The sequence below is a fragment of the Triplophysa dalaica genome, chromosome 6, assembly GCF_015846415.1.
Source record: "Triplophysa dalaica isolate WHDGS20190420 chromosome 6, ASM1584641v1, whole genome shotgun sequence".
In the NCBI taxonomy this organism is placed as follows: Eukaryota; Metazoa; Chordata; class Actinopteri; order Cypriniformes; family Nemacheilidae; genus Triplophysa; species Triplophysa dalaica.
In genome coordinates this window covers 25,211,850-25,229,805 of record NC_079547.1, presented here as the reverse complement: position 1 = coordinate 25,229,805, position 17,956 = coordinate 25,211,850, and the positions used below count along the sequence as shown (strand labels likewise).

The 17,956-nt window shown below is 36.8% G+C and overlaps 1 protein-coding gene across 1 annotated transcript in view; it reads right to left on the bottom strand.

Moving 5' to 3' along the window:
* The window catches only part of LOC130425159 (cadherin-22-like), a 144,443-nt gene that overhangs the window by 56,582 nt on the left and 69,905 nt on the right, over positions 1 to 17,956 (bottom strand). Inside the window, 2 exon segments of the mRNA XM_056751245.1 lie at positions 8,588 to 8,782; positions 8,785 to 8,881. Of these exon segments, the coding sequence (XP_056607223.1) occupies positions 8,588 to 8,782; positions 8,785 to 8,881 (292 nt within the window).

Below are 17,956 nucleotides of genomic sequence, written 5' to 3'. Positions count from 1 at the left end.
ATACATGTTAAATGTCTTTGAACGTTTCTCATAAGAATACAAAATATATAAAAGTACACAAATTAGACACAACGCAGATGGAAATGACGGTGGATAGCAGGGCTCAGATCATTTGGCCATGAAATAATGTAATGAGAAAAAAAAAAAACGTTACAGAAAAACACATGAATCTTACGTTTCATGTGATCCCACAGGCTTTTACACAAGACTTTATATGGGCTTTGCATGAAAATGCTCCAAATCCACCATCATGAGATCAGAGATATTTTATATGTATCGTTCATATATATAAGGCTGTATTTTTAAAGAAACAGTGTTGAATGATTTATTATAAAGCATGACAAATTAAATAATTCCTTGTGATATGCATGTGTCTAAAATAAAATCTTTACACCATACGATAAGCTGAAACGGTAACACGGTTATTAATTTTTACAGCTCATACTCGCAGAGATGTCTTTGATTTAAAAAACATATTTTTTATATATTTTTTGTTGTGAGTATTTTTGCCTTGTTGTCTAGTACAAATGTCCAAGCAAAATAAACTTGGAAGAAAAACATGTTTATTTTGCTTCCCCCATTAGCATTTATAAAAAACAGATTTTTTTTAAATAAAAATTAATGACAAAAATATAGTTTTTTGCTTGCTAAATGTATATTGATTAAAGAAAATAGGCACTTGAGCTATAGAAAACAAGAAAAAAATACTAAGTAAGAAAAAAAAAATCTTATCTCCGTGTGAGACTCAGCACACTATCAGCCAGTGATGTATGGTTCAGGGTTGTCATCGGCTCTCTCACCAGAGAAACGTTTCTGAGAATGAAAGCACACAGTACCAAAAAAGCAATCTCAGATACATCATCAGAGTTCAGCGGGCGTGCCCTCTTCACCCGGAGCGTCCCGCACCTCCTGCTAATATTTGCGGAGCGACACGGGGCAGGTGGAAGTGGATTATGTGGGGCGGGTGTAGGGCAGTTTACTCATCGCCTGTCGTCACACACGCACACAGAGGCGGCGATTGGCGCCAACATAAAATATAAATCAAACAATAGATTTGCACATAAACACTTCATATCGAGAAGTGTTGTTTGTGAGATTTATCTCACATCTTGTCCAAAGTCTCGTGATGAACTCTCTTTCATTGGACGGCGAGGCGTCTCTTCAAGAGAAACACTGATGAATGAAGCTCTTTAGGTTTCTTTCAGGAGTCAAAGAAAAGTGTTTAGATGAGAAGACTCAAAGCACAAGCACGGTCTGCACTGAAAAATGCAGATGTAAAAACAAGAGAGTGTATGAAAGCTCTAACGTAAAATGCATTTTAATGTGACCGGCCTTATGTCCCCTTAGCAAAAAATATAAATATACAATACGAAGCCCACAATTTTAAAAGTAGGCTATATCATTCGGAATAACAACTGGTGATTTAAATAAAATATGATTTAAATTATAATAAGTGTTCATTTTCTTTCTTTTAATCAAAATAACTTGTTTTTTTAGAAATATTGTAATCAATGTATCAATTTTGTTTCAGATTTTAATGCATTCTCATATTTATCAGGTAAACAAAAACACAAACATCAGCACTAGCAAGGGTTTTGATGAATACCTTTATGCTTTACATAAAATGTAAAACGATTATTAGAACAAACAAATTAAAATGCCACCGTGTTGAAAGCATAACATTTCGATATAACATATAACACATCGTAAAAACGTACAAAATTACATGCGATGAAGTTGACATACTAAAACATACTCAAACTAAAAGATTTCAAAATGTGGTTGAGAAAACAATCCACGTACACTTTACGTACAATAAGCCAAATGCCAACAATGGTTTCAGCTCTTTATGGCTAATATGTTCATGTTTAATTCTGTATTTCTTTCTTTGTAAAAATAATAACAAAAATAAGTTCATGCACCCAACACTTCCGAGGTTAGAGACTTTTAAAGGTTCAGTGTGAACTGAATGTGTGTCCATCAGCCGGAGCTGAAGAGATTCTCTCATGCAGCACGCGAGACTGACAGGCGTTTAAGAGCTTGGCTCGTAAAGGAGATTTGTGTTTCACTTGCGCTGCGACTCTAAAGCAGTCGTGCCGTCTCGCTCAGGGTTTAACCCTGCCGGAGTCATCGGCCCCAAAATCACCTCGCGTCACACCGTTTAGTGGCCCCATAAAAGACAAAGTGTTTTCACATGAAAAGTTATTTCTCTCAACAACTCCACAATTGATTTGCTTTTCACCATCCCGCTTTCAAATAAAGAACGATACGACTGAAGATTAAAAAATAAGAATATAGAGCATAACGTGGAAGAGGCGGCTAATGTCGTGTCATAAAACTCAATGGCCTGTTTACAGGGAGACTCAAGAAAGTCCCATAAGAATTAACACGGGACAGTTTTTATCCACTGTGGTAGATATCAGGACTTCAACAGCACCAGTCCAGCGTGTTTTATTGATTCTTCTTATTTTGTCATGCATTAATATTGCTCATATATGCAACGAAAATTAAGCCGTCAAAATTAAAGTCCGTCGTCAAATAAAGGTCCAGTTAACCACATGACAAAACTCCTACTGAAAAAGTACAAAACAAGTAATTCAATGTAAGTAGACTTAAAACACCAAAAGAAAAAAACGCAAGATGTGAGATACTGGTTCTTATTAACATAGTTGTTCACCACAAAAAAGAAAGAAAACACAGAATCCAGAAAAATAAAAACAGAAAAATGTAATTTGGGAAAAAATCTAACTGATTTCATAGGTCCCTGGTTTATTAATCAACTGGATGGAGGCAATGAGTTGGATGTTCTTCTCTGAGCAAATGAATTACTGTAAATAGCAACAGCACAGACTTTATTTAAATTAATAAAGAAACGTTGAATTTTAAGTCAAATTTGAGTTAATGTTTTTAATAAAAGAAATATGGGATAGCAAAAATAACCTTGATTGTCATGTTGTCTTATTGTATTTTTATCTTAACTTAAAGTTTACAGTTGTGCCTCTCTTCAACTGTTAAATGAATCCAATTCATGTTCAGTAAAAATAATTGAATGAAGAAATATTAGCAAATATTGAGTAGTACTGTATATGCAATTGACCAATACAACCGATAGTTGTTTGTTAAAATCGGTATCGGCCCAAATTAATCCTATGGGTGCATCCCTAGTTTTTCGTGAACCGTTTCTTAGGCAGACATCAAACAGCTGAAGTTTCTGGCATGAAAAGCCTTAAAGCTCAGATGGATTGAGACTGAAATCATCTGGCAGTTACCGCAGCAAATCTCAAAATCTAAGTACACTAAATACATGCAAAGGAGGATTAGATATTAATCCCCTTTTATTCAATTTAACACCGAGTAAAAGCAGAATCGTTCTGACGATTAAAGCCCGTCTGTTTAAAATAGATCACAACGTCCCGTTTCTCATGTTGCTTCCTTTTTAAATGTGAAAATTTTAATAAAATGCTTTTAACTGTGAAACGTCTGCAATATCTTCTAATATTCCTCACATTATCCATCTTGTGCACGTGACATGCTGTGAACTGAACTGATCTTCTGTTTCCATGATCCACTGCCCATGACATCAAATAATTTGGAAAATATGACATTTTAAACATTACCTATTAATCTCACTGATTGCAACATAATGCAATTAATTAATCATACAAATATACAATTGTAAAGGTTGATCTCTGTATAACGAGCTTATACATCCAGTGACAATCAACTTATGTCTAAAATGAATGAAATGTTTACTTGAATTAAAGGTTTTAGAAGGTGTGTAATATTGTGAAAATAGTCATGACCACAGGCCGTTATAAAGTCTTTTAAAGCTCAAAATTAAAATGATTTTATCATTTATTCCCCCTTATGTCATTTCATACCTGTATGGGTCTGTTTCTTCTGCAGAACACAATAGAAGATATTTTGAAGAACGTTGATAACTGAACAACACTGAACCCAATTGACTTCCATACATGGATGCAAAACCACTGGGACATTTTTCAAAATATCTTCTTTTGTGTTCCATCGAAGAAAGAGTCATAGACAGACTAACATCCACATGAGAAGAATAAATGATGACGGAACTTTTATTGTTGACTGAACTCTCACTTTGACTTTGGATGAATTTCGCAATAAAGCCTCAAGCGGCAGGTAAACATGTATATCATTTGTTTCAGCACGACCGGATTGCTGAACTGACCAGAGCTATTTATTTTCCAATGTTTTCTCAATGTTTTACTGTTTTCTGTGTGCAGACATCACGTCGTCTCTAGATGATGTGCGGTGTCAATCAGAGCAGATAACATCAGGTTGGAAGTCAGGTTGATGGGGCTGGAGCTGACGTATCTTTTCCATCAGTGGTCAAGAGCCCTTGCAACCCGGTGTGTACATCAAACATTTCCAACAAAGCCACTTCTGTCAAATGGAGGCAGTTTACCAGAGATTGGGCTTTACAATGAGTCTCTTGTCACACACATGTACATGTAACTTCACTCATGAATTACATGCGATATGTTTGCTAAATCAAACTTTTACTGTCGCTCACTTATCCCTTTACATCAAATATAAAAATGTGTGACTCATCTTTCACTTTATGTGATGTGTGATTGACAGCTCAATTTGTGCTGCGTGTTGATAATATATTTTTTTAATTATCTTGGTTTAAAAATGTAAAAGCAATTAAATTTAATAAAAAAAAAGAGTCAGATATCTCACAAATGTCTCCTTTAGTTTCAATTGAGTTCACGACATCGTGGATTATTTGACCTGCAATCTACATTCACTTTACACCTCCAGACACTTCATGTGTTTCACCGATTACACTCTGATTGAATTCAGTTTTATTTTCTTGAGCTATTTTAGGAGAAACATCTGAGACTAAGTTGATGCGTAAATGAAACACAACAGCAGAACTCAATTAAATAACCTGAGCTACTGTATAACAGAGCAACCTTTGACCAGAAATGGCATCCGTCGCCTTTACAATGCGAGATGCTTGCTTGTTGTCATGACAACCGCACTTAAGCTCTGATCCCGAAAATCATTCTGCACAAACTAACCTAAAACTTTAACACTTTTCTTTCACTGCCATGCAAGCGCCGATTATGACATTTGGGAGATTCAAATCCAGTTGAAATAAGACACTGGCAGCATCTCTCTCTCTCTCTGTAATGTCTTCTCTGACACTGGAAAAACTAATATTAGTGAATCATTTAAAGGGGTTCTGCATATCTCCTCTATGGTCATGTTAACACATCTGTTGCACAACATGAACAAGGACAGTATTATTTTTTTATGTACTGAAAAGTTTTAAAGATTGCAGGCAATCCTGAAGTATAAATATTTAAACCATTACTTTGCGGGAAGAGGAGACAAACTGTACACTTGGCTGAATTATTCAATGAGTTTCACAAAAAACAAACAACAGTCCGGCTTTATAAAAAGATTAAATGCTAAAAAGCAGAATACCAAATCAAACCTCAGATGAGTATTACATTAAGCAGGTGACAACATTATATTGTCTATCAGATTTATAGTTGTGCAATCACCTAATGATAAATATCTACAATAACTATCTTTATTATTGGGATGTGATCTTTTTGTTGGTAAAATGATCATGTTTTCCATTAAATCTGTTTGGCATTTAAAGACTATTTCAATGATGCTTGTTGATAATTTAAAGAGACTGATGGTACATTGACTAGAACCTAACCCATACAAATCTGCTGTGAATAGAATTTAAATAAAATTAAATGAAATTTCTTCTGTTTTCCTCACATTATCCATCATGTATATGAAATGACTGTATACTGAAATCACCTACTCTTCCCATGCACTGTGGATGACATCATTGGCATGATTTGAAAATGTTAAATACAATACAGTTTACATATTAATCTCACTGATTGCAACATAATACAATTATATAATAGTACAAATAGTACAATAGTAATTGCAAGCTTACATCCATTAAAAATCAACTTCTCTCCGTCTAAAGTGAATTAAATGTTTACAAGGTTGAAAGGGCTGAAATATTGTAAATACAGTCAGTCATTGTGCATTTTCAATGCAAGCATTTTAAAGAGATACTGTCGTTCAGACAAAATAAAAATTCAACATTTATTCACTGTTATGACATTCCAAAAGAGCAAAAAAGATCAATAAATGAACGAGTCCAAACAAATAATGAATCAACGCATGGGCTTTTCCTACATTTACATTTTCTGAAAATGAAAAGAATCGCAATAATGAGCATTCCCTCAAACAATTCCTTTCTGTTTTGCAAATAATGCAAACGATTCCCACAAAAGAACCCCCACATATGATTCTTATAAGCAGATTCACTGACTGCATGTAGATGTTGTGTCATACAAACACAAACAAACAAAAGATTGACTTCTTGGCTAGTAGTCTGAAGCTAATGCGATTAATAGGAGCATGAGACCCCCGCGCTCCATTCCACTGGAGCTTTAGCCGACACACAAGATCTCCACCGACTGAATAATACGCAAACAAATGTGACTTGGCTTCACGGGCGCGCTGAAGGCCACAAGCATCAGCGAAACCACCGGAGAGAGACAGAAAATGACAACGGAGGTACAGTAAGTGAAAACGAATGTGCCCGTCCGTGATTACCCGTTTTAATATTACTGCTGAATTTTCTCTGTCGCAGCGGTGAGACTGAATCAGGCCGCAGATCCCATTTCACATAACATTTACACAGATCAGCCGTTCACTCGTTGAGTTTTCTGTGTGCAAAATGATGCCTAATGCGCGGAAAACAAAGAAAGAAAAATCACAGATGAGATCGCTTTAACATCTCAGTTATATCTCATGAGATTAAATGGAGAGCAAATGGAAAGTCTCATCTGCGTCTCTGACATTTCTGCTCAGAAAAAGAGTCCGAAATCAGAGAGTCTTTCGATTCAGAAGAGATGTCAACACTCATGTGTCAAACTGACCTCAGATTTGTCAAGGCTGAAATCAAAAGTCAATATGATTGAAGATCTCAATATCAACTCCAACATAAATATTTCACTGGCGTGCTTTGAATTTGTTTGGCCAAGTCACGGTGACCTTTTTGCCGAGGCGTTAACAATGAGACTATTAGTATCTGTGCTGTAGCGGACACCGAGGATACGCAGAAAACAAGGAGGAAATGCTTGACTAAGCAGGAGTGTTATTTCATTAAAGCCGCTGTTGTTGGATGTATAAAACATGAAGTGCGCACTTCTTTAATGTGTAATTTGACTGAAAGGTGCAGAACCCTGCAGGGGATGGAAAAGTCGCTCTCTCTCTCATTCATATTTCTCTCTGCGCTGCCTCAATAAGCCGCGAGTCTCCGGCACAGATGTGCTGAGGAAGCAGGAATTAATTTCAATCAGGAAGTTCACAGTCGCGTAGACCTGCAGTGATTGCATTATTGTAACCTGCACTTACAATTATTTTATACTCACAAACACACACCTAAGAGTTTTCGCTTTACCCAAACACTTGCACGTAAACATACCAAAACACAACCCTTACAAACACGATAAAGTGACCCGATGGTAATACCACGGTATTCTGCTATTTACCACGGTTCTGAATGCTGAAATGTTTGATCACATTTCAAGGAATACTGTAAAACTTTGCTGTAATTTTCAACCAAGTTGCCAGTAACTTACCGCAGATTTGATAACTAATGTTTTCAAATTAGTACTGTTTTTGATTTGAGTTAAACTTTATTTTAATCAAAATGAAAACACTTTTGACGTTCAAAATAAGCAATGAGACTTGCTTTGTTTTCTAGTAAAAATGTTAAACATCTTAAGTTACGATACATTAACATAACAAGAAAAGTGACACGACATATTTAATCTTGTTTAATGAAAGATTATATAAGAACTAGGTAAGTTTATGTTTAAATCAAAATTGTAAATTAAATTTACACTAAGTTACTGGCACACCTGTTATTAAATTACAGAAAGTTTTACAGTAAATATCACAGCTTTATGACGGTACATATACAATATTTTTTTGTTTAAGTTCAGTATTGATTTCAAGATTTTGAAGTATCATACACATCAAGATGAATAATTATTGCAAATAGAAACTAAAAAAAATACAAACAAGATTCCTTCTTAATTCAATATGATAGTTGTTTATCCTGGGCGGCAATGAGAGAAACTTAAAGAAGCAATATGGAGATTTTAGCGACATCTAATGGTGAGGCTGTGAATTGCAACCAATGGCTCACTACACCCCTCCCTTTCGAAGCACTCGGTTGCTCTCACAGGAGATAACGTATTTATGAAACACGCTCTGTAGGAAAGTTTGTCCGTTTAAGGCTACCATAGAAACAACATGGTGAACTCCATTAAGGGGACCTGTGCTGTATGTAGATATAAATAGCTGATTCTAAGATAATAAAAACACAACTCTTCATTATGTATGGTCTTTATACACCTCTGAACACATAGTTATCTAAATTATACTACATTTTTGGTCAAAAGATCCTCCATAAAGGTAAAGATTAAAATTCAGAGATGTCTCTATTTGTGCTAACAAACGTAAAACAAATCAAGTATATGAATATCAATCTTACCGATAGGAGAGAGTTCAGCCACACTTCCGATATACGGCCCTTCTAGAAACTTGGGCTCGCTGTCATTGATGTCTTGGACTTTGATGACGAACTCTGACTCAGGTTCGAGCGGCGCGTCCGTCTGCCGGTCTCGCGCCTGAGCTCGTAAAGTGTAGAAGGCTTTCTCCTCCCGGTCCAGTCTCTCTGTGGCGTGATATCGCCGGTGATCTCGTCGATGATGAAGATAGTCCCTGCCCCCTCACCAGAGATGGTGTACTTAATAGATCCGTCGCCTTCATCCGAGTCCGAGTGGATCTGTTTAATAGAACACAAGTTTAGAAACTAATTACAACATTTACATTTTGATTTCATTACACAGCCAGCTCATTCTTATCTGTTCTAGTGCCTTGCAAGACTGTCAAAAAAACATTTCTCTCAATGAGACATCTTTATACAAAACCACTGGAACCGTCAGAGAGAGCAAGGCAGCTGTCTTTTGATTCAGAAGCACACAGCCTCTGACTGTCTCTCTTTCTGTCCAACCTCCCATGAGATCTCACTCCAGACTCGCCGAAGAGTTATTGGTTCTTTCCTGCATGACATGTCATTCCGTGAAAGCACGTCTCAAATCATCCCGTCGCGTTTCACCGGCCTTCGTGACACGGCTTTTTAAAAGCAAATTTCTGCAGTTGACGTGTGCTTGCCGGGGCTTTTGTCTGATGTGAGGCGGGAGTTGAATGCCCCAAACACTGCAGGCACGGACACAAGATGCCATTCATTATTCTACATCGACAACATAGATGCACCACGACAGGCAAAACACTGAAAACACAACAAGAGAATTCTTATCCCCATGAGACAAACCAGTTGTTTTTCTAGACATCAGTGTGATTTAAATTTGAGCGAATGGGAAACATTTGCTTACGTCTCATTTGCGTCTCAGATGTTTCTCCTGAGAAAGAGTCAGAAATCTCTTTCATTAGAGTTTCAGAAAATATGTCAACCATCTGAGCTCAGATATGTCAAGTCTGCAATCAAAAGTCAATATTATTGAAGATCTCAAACATTTCTCATTAACCTGACCCAAATTCATTCATTTTACACCTCCAAACTCTTGATGGATTTTGACAACTGCAGTCTCATTAGCTTCATTTCTCTTCATCGCCTTTAGGAGAAAAATCTGAGTCTAAGTTGAGACTTAAAAGAGACACAACTGACAACTCCATCAAATCTCCTGAGCTGTGAAAGAGCAACATTTTCCTCTAGATTGGAGATTTGTTCTACCCTTCATGTTTATCGTCAGCCCCATCATGTCGATGTAAATTTTTTAGGTCTCTGATGCTTTTATTTGATCACATAGTGAACAAAAAACACAAGCTCAAGAACAAATTCTTAACACATACTCAGAGAATTAATAATTAACCAACAATACAAAATAAAAGAATATACATGGCTATAACATTTACAGTATTCCTTGCAGTGCAGTAGAACGAAGTTGAGGTTCACTGATACTTTGAAAAAGTCACGGGACAGCAGAGAGCACGGTGTGTGTATAACGCCTCATTTATAGCTAAAGCTGAAGCCAAATTTTATAGCGGAGCTGAGAGTCTGAGATGAGTTATTGATATGCACGGAGAGCCACACTGCAGCAGTGTTGTAATGCTTCGCCGACTGGACTGGTTTCCCTTTGCCTGACTGACTCTCTCTCACTCACATTTCTATTATAATGCATCTTCTGCAGCCAGCCAAATCTTCTAAACAGCAGTGGACAGAGTAAAAATCACCCTCTCCATCATCGCTGTGTTAAATATTTGATCAAGTCTTAATTAAATACCGGTTTCTATCACCCCCGTGGGGGTTTTCATTAGCTATTTGTCGTAAAACAAGAGAATGGTGCAGCCGACGATATTGCACTTTTCCTCTTCCTTCATTTCAGTCTGTCCCTCAGTCGAAAGAAACACACTGAGAAAATATCCGCTTTTATCGGCGTATCAATATTTCAGCAGTAATAAAAAGAACACTCCAATCGAAAGACAAAAGAAAATATCTGGAGAACCGCGGGACGAGATATATCTCTCCACGTCTGTGCTCGTGACTCCAGGCGTTTGATCAAAGTTTACGAGACCTCTGCAGTCTTTCGTGCGTATTGGCGCAGACGGAGATCGTTTGATCGATCTGTCAGCTCGGAACATGAAGGTTAAAATAATAGTGGATAAATGAAGAAACATGATTGGCTGACACGATGGGCGAGCGGGTATTTATACGTCTCTTTGCTCCGGGCATAAGTGTACGAGAGTTACTCTAGGGTTAAACTTATGACAGCGATGCCATAGAAGGACCTTTTTTGGTACCTCAAAGAACCATTCAGTCAAAGGTTCTTAAAAGAACCATCCTTTTCTTACCTTTTTGTAATCTGAAGAACCTTTTTGACCATTTGGGAAAGAAAAAGGTTCTTCGAATGTTATAGGTTATTTATAGAACCATTTAGACAATAAAGGTTTTTCTATGGCATCATGAAGCATCGTCTTTTTTAAGAGTGTTCTTCACAGCGAAGCAAAAGAAGAACCATGTTTGGTTCCATAAAGAACCATTCAGTCAGAGGGTCTTCAAAGAACCATCCTTTTCTTACATTTTTGTAATCTGAAGAACCTTTTTGAACGTTTTGTAAACCAAAAAGGTTCTTTGAATATTAGGGGTTCTTTATGGAACCAATTAGACAAAAAGAGGTCTTTGTATGGTTTCATGAAGCACCTTAATTTTTAAGAGTGTTCTTCACAGCGAAGCCATAGAGTCATAGCCATCTCTTTCTTACATTTCTACAATCTGAACCTTTTTCACCACAAAGAACCTTTTGTGCAACAGAAAGGTTCTCCAGATGTTAAAGGTTCATTATGGAACCATTTAGACAAAAAGGTTTTTCTATGCCATCATGAAGCACGTTTACATTTAAGAGTGTTCTTTACAGCGAAGCCATAGAAGAACCATTTTTGGTTCCACGAAGAACCATTCAATTCAAAGAACCATCCGTTACTTACCTTTTTGTAATCTAAATCTTTTTCACCACACAGAACCTTTCGTGAAACAGAAAGGTTCTCCAGATGTTAAAGGTTCTTTATGGAACTATTTAGACGGAAAAAAAATCTTCGATGGCACATTGAAGAACTTCTATTTTTAAAAGAAAACAGCAAAACCAGCAGGGTTAAAAAGTTTAATTAACTCTCACAGTGTATATATGATCAACAGGCTGAGAGTGTGGATAATACTGTATTTACACTGTGTGTGTTAATTTTACTTTTTTAACACGGGTGATTTTGCTGTGTTAATAGGGCCTTTAACATGTAGATACCAAAAGACAAATTTATTAACGAGCAGAATCTAAAAGTATATCAAGAAATACTTCTCGAGGTACAAACTTTGGAAAAAGAAAAAAAGTGCATTTTGTCTTATTTCTAAAGTGTCCTCATGCACTGGCAACTAATGCAGCAAAGATTGCTGAAGTCAACACATTCTACTAATAGACCTTCCAATCTCTGAGTACAAATACAATAATGACTACCTGCTAAAATAAAGGTAAACAAATGAATGATTCTGCTGTCGTTATTAAGTCATGTGTCAGCCCATGTAGTTTGGCTCCAAATCTTTAGTCACTTTCCCTTCTTTTACTAAATACTGAATTACTCATCAAATATTCATCCATGGCATTTAATATATATTTTTTCCTGCATTTGACTATGTCTTTCTCTATAAAATCATTTGTAATTCAGAATAGACGAGTGGAGTAGATAAACTGACCTGTCACCTCTCAGGTCAACGCTCTCACTAACAAACTTATGGAGGAGTGAACATCTCACTTCTTATGAGCGGTCAGGCAAGTATTTTACTGATAGAGTGATATACAAACTAAACATATAAAGACACATGAAGAGTGTGGAGATGTAAAACGAATGATTGTAGAGGTAAAATAACCTGTATTTGTGTAAATTTGATGAGAAATGTTAGAGTTGGGCACGGTGGCTTAGTGGTTAGCACGTTCGCCTCACACCTCCAGGGTTAGGGGTTCGATTCCCGCTTCTGACTTGTGTGTGTGGAGTTTGCATGTTCTCCCCGTGCCTCGGGGGTTTCCTCCGGGTACTCCGGTTTCCTCCCCTGGTCCAAAGACATGCATGGTAGGTTGATTGGCATCTCTGGAAAAATTGTCCGTAGGGTGTGAGTGAGTGAGTGAATGAGTGAGTGTGTGTGCCCTGCGATGGGTTGGCACTCCATCCAGGGTGTATCCTGCCTTGATGCCCGATGACTCCTGAGATAGGCGCAGGCTCCCCGTGACCCGAGGTAGTTCGGATAAGCGGTAGAAAATGGATGGATGGATGTTAGAGTTGAATACTGAGATCCTCAATAATATTGACTTTTGATGCAGACAGATTTCTGACTCTTTTTCCCTTTGATATTAAAGAGATCTAAACTGTTGTTTCTGACGGGGGTCTCTTTTCTGGTATTTGTCATTCAAATTATTGACTTCTGTGGATTAAACTAAAGCTGTCAAACAAAATCGCAATCGATTGCATCCAGAATAAAAGTTTGTGTTTATCTTTTTTATTTAACTTTTACAGTGTGTCTGTGTATATTATTTTTGTATTTATATGCGCATATACACTCACCTAAAGGATTATTAGGAACACCATACTAATACTGTGTTTGACCCCTTTCTCCTTCAGAACTGCCTTAATTCTACGTGACATTGATTCAACAAGGTGCTGAAAGCATTCTTTAGAAATATTGGCCCATATTAATAGGATAGCATCTTGCAGTTGATGGAGATTTGTGGGATGCACGAAGCTCCCGTTCCACCACATCCCAAAGATGCTCTATTGGGTTGAGATCTGGTGACTGTGGGGGCCGTTTTAGTACAGTGAACTCATTGTCATGTTAAGAAACCAATCTGAAATGATTGGAGCTTTGTGACATGGTGCATTATCCTGCTGGAAGTAGCCATCAGAGGATGGATACATGGTGGTCATAAAGGGATGGATATGGTCAGAAACAATGCTCAGGTAGGCCGTGGCATTTAAACAATGCCCAATTGGCACTAAGGGGCCTAAAGTGTGCCAAGAAAACATCCCCCACACCATTACACCACCACCATAATTGCATTAATGTGAAATTGAACCGGTGTTCCTAATAATCATTTAGGTGAGTGTATAAACAAGTATTTATTTATATTTAGCAATAATTTAAATGATATATATGTTTATTAACGTTTGTATTTTATATTTTCCTTAAATATGTGCATGTATGTGTATGTATGTGTAGGAATACAAAATTAATCTGCGCAGTACGCAGACATATATTATTATAATTTTTTTATTAACATAACGCTTTTATGCAAAGTGACTTGCATTGCATTGTGTTATACATTTTCTTTCTGACTACGTGCAATCCTCTGGGATCAAACCCATGACCTTGGCGAGTGCCATGCTATAACCACTGAGTCACCGGAAAACATACCACGTCAACACAAACTTTTATTCTGGATGTAATCAATCAAGAATTATTGTTGACAGCCACAGATAAAACACTTCATCTGTGCAAATACATCACAGTATAAAAAACTAATGTTGGCTGCTTTACTTCAGACAAGAAAGAATCTTTCTAAACTCATTTTGACAGAAAGACAAAAATCAACAACAGCTGTCTCGGAATGAATTGTGAATCCGCATCAAATAGGTTTTGGGAAATTTGAAGATCAATTTGTACAAACAATGACAGAGTATTTATCAAAAGCTGCGTTTCTTTGCCATCACGCATCATTCTAGCTCTTCATGCGGATAAATATATCTTCTTTTCCCTTCAGAACGCTTGATTTTCTTCATCGAGAATTCAGCGGAGAGACATCAGGTTACATCAATACAAACCTCATCAGGAAACACAAACCTTGTTTTGTAATCTAAATTAACCACATTACAGCACTTCAGCAATCAGAAGCTCAAAACATTATATTGAATTCATAAAGCAACAACAGCATTCTGTACGCCACTGACATTTCAACTATTACCAGAGATTCACCATTTACTACACACTTGGGATTTGTTCAGCAAAAATGATTGCAAGATGATTTCTTGTAGCTTTTGGTGTCTTGTTAATAGAGATAAAACAAACATCAGCTAAGGAATTTAACATAATTATAACTATGAATTTTACTATTATTACTAAGCTGATGCTTGAATCTCAAATTGAGAACTCTCATGAGCTGTAAAAGAGCACAATCTGAGAAATGAAACTCTCCCCGTATTATTCATAAAGCTTTTCTATCCTGTTATTCTGTATATCACGACAACATATATGTTATTTATAATACAATAGTCTTCAATAAAATTCTCTCTTTAAAAACAGAAGCTCTTAGTTTGAGCGCTTTGCTCACGCCTGCAGTAAATGATGTAAGGACGCTCAGAGACTCTTGGCATGGACGTTATGAACACAGCCTTCTGTTCAAAGTCTCAACACGACACGTTCAAATCCGATCAATGGACGGGCCGCTGCGTGTCTGAGGGACGAGTCTGGCAGCCTTTCAGAAATCTTTCCACTTTGCTGCGCTGCCCATATGGCGAGATGTTCTTGTTTGCGTTCGGCGTGTAAGAATGCCGTTGCACTGTTCATTTCCGCCGCCCTGCTGCTTTTGCCAACAAACAGCGTTGAAGGCAGTTCTTATATTTATCGACGGGAGTTTGGAGTGTGGACTTCAAAGCCTCGCGTGGGGAAATAAACAACACTGGCCGCCTTTTGACATTTACAAAAACGTCAACTTCCACTCGGGTTCATTGCATCTCGGAGATCAGAGACCTTCAGAGTCCACGCGATGTGAAAGCCTTGTTCTCGTCACGTATGTTAATAGCGTTTTTCAAGTCATGAAATGGAAGTTGCGATTGACTTCTTTTCCGTATTGTGACGTGTATCCGAGTGAAATGCCTTCTGAAAATAGAAAAAATGTAGGGCGGGGCTTTTGTCTTTTCCTTTTTGATTGGTTTGTTGTAAGTTGGCCGTGGAGGGGAGAACTAAAAATGCCTGGCCATTGGACAGTGAGTCCAGTCCGACCTCTTTTTGTAGTGGACATCATGTGGTAAAGAGTTGTTGTTGAGATGGGGAGAGGAGCTTAACGGTTTTGATTAAAGATTATAACTGCAGATGAATTCTTAAAAAATAATAGGCGTGCCCGTATAAATCATTTATAATAATCACTGCAACACTGTGTAAAACACTTACAATTTCCTGTTTGATTGCATGGTGACTTTAAGGTCACTGAAAGCTTTTGTCAACGCGGGTTCACTATTCCCGGAACAATTCCGATTTTTTTCTTCCGAAGCACAAAACAGCTGCTGATGGGGAGACTGGTGTCATAATACGGCATTACTGACTTCAGAGGGAAAGTTAATGGATGCAATTAAAGCTGTTAGATTAAAAGAAAGAATAAGACACAAAAGTCAATTGAGCGGTGAACAAAGGTTTAGCAGCTCACATACGATCCTAAGTAGAGAAAGAACTCTCGTTTTTAAAAGGCACTCTTGGTCAAACTTTTCCATTACGTTCATTCTTTAAATCTGTTCACAGTGGAGCAAAACGACAAAATGAAGTAAATCATTTTAAACCTATTTACAGCAGAGATGAACAGAATTTTGGTTAAGCTCAGCATTTTATAATAATAATAATTGTGTTATATTCATTTATATTATGCTTTATAATTAAATATTATTGCTAATATATATATATATATATATACATATATACAATATTATCATTTTAAATATTTTTTGGAATCATAATTTTAATAATATATCTTTAATAACACAAATATTTTTTTCCGTTTTAATACGATATTTGTTTGAAATTTATATTTTTTATATTATATGTTTTCTTATATTAATTTTCTGGACAGTTGCTTTGCAACAATGCAAAATTCCAAAAAAGCGTTATAGAAAGAAATTTAAATAAATTGATTTGCATGTAAATAAACATGCTTAAATGTAAATAATTGACTTAATGACTTCAACAACACTTGATGTCACGTCACATTTTGCATAAAAATACTGCATATATTAGTCGTTAAGTTTTTCACGAACGTAACAAAACTACACAATATACGTCAACTAACAATACATTGAGGAAAAACTTGCAGAGCCATTACAAACATGCATGTTTTCAGCCCATCCTGTAGTTAAGTTTTGACGTACATTAAACTGTAAACGTTACGAGCTTGCAGACACAGCAAAGACATTAACGTAGATAGATTTTTATAAAGCTTTACCACATGATTCTGACTCATAAAAGGTGTTAATGTAACGCTGGGTTAAGTGAAATTCATTTTCCAAATGTATTGAACAGAGCTGCCAGTATTCAGAGCAAGAGCCAAAGATCAGAATGATATTTCATTAGCCGATTAATTTTCAGGACGGGAGGAGAATGGAGGAAGAGAAAGAAAAGAATTGTTTTAAATGACCATTACTGAACAAAGTCATGCTGCTCGTATTTAATTCTATATCACACTAATTAAAGTCTTAGCAACAGATGACACAGACAACACCAGCGGCCTCTATTAATAGTGCTGGCTTTCATCCCGAGCGTCTACATTAACTCTTCCTAATATCATCTCTGTAGAACCCCCCACCCTCCGTTTTTCACACAATCCTTTATGGGAGCCCATCAAACACACCGCCCCCCCCACACACACATTCATCACTAAATGAATGACTTTAGAATTCAAGAGTAAGCTGTTTCTGCACAGGCTCGGACCTGTCTTAAAGGAACAGTGCACCCACAAAATGTTTCCCATGTCATCCCGAATGTGCAGTTTATGACTTCTTTACCTCAGCACAAACATTATTATGAAAATATACAACAATTTTGTCAGCATGCAGACATACGGACAACAAAACCAGTTTTATGGGACAATTTTTCAAAATTTAGATTTTTACATAATCTGAAAGCTGAAGAATAAAGCTTTCCACTAATGTATGGGTTGTACGGATATGACAATAATTTGCAGAGATGCAACCATTTAAAACTCTACTGGTTTTGTGATCCAGGGTCACATATAGCGCTAATGCACTCACAGCGACCCCAGTCAGGTTCCCGCCTCACGTTTCCCTCATCTTGCCCAACGCTTTCCTGTCAGCTCTATACTTTCCTGTCCCAATAAAATGTATAAAACCCCCAAAAATACAACTTTAAAAAATATTGATAAGTTTTGTGCATGTTTAGGTCCCAACCTGATGAAGCCCCTTCAATCCATCCATATGACTCCGTATCATATATCATGTTAGATATATTATTATTAAATATTACATTATTTAAGATATTTCCATTCTCATCGTAACATTTCTAAAACTGTAATTGTAGTTTTAC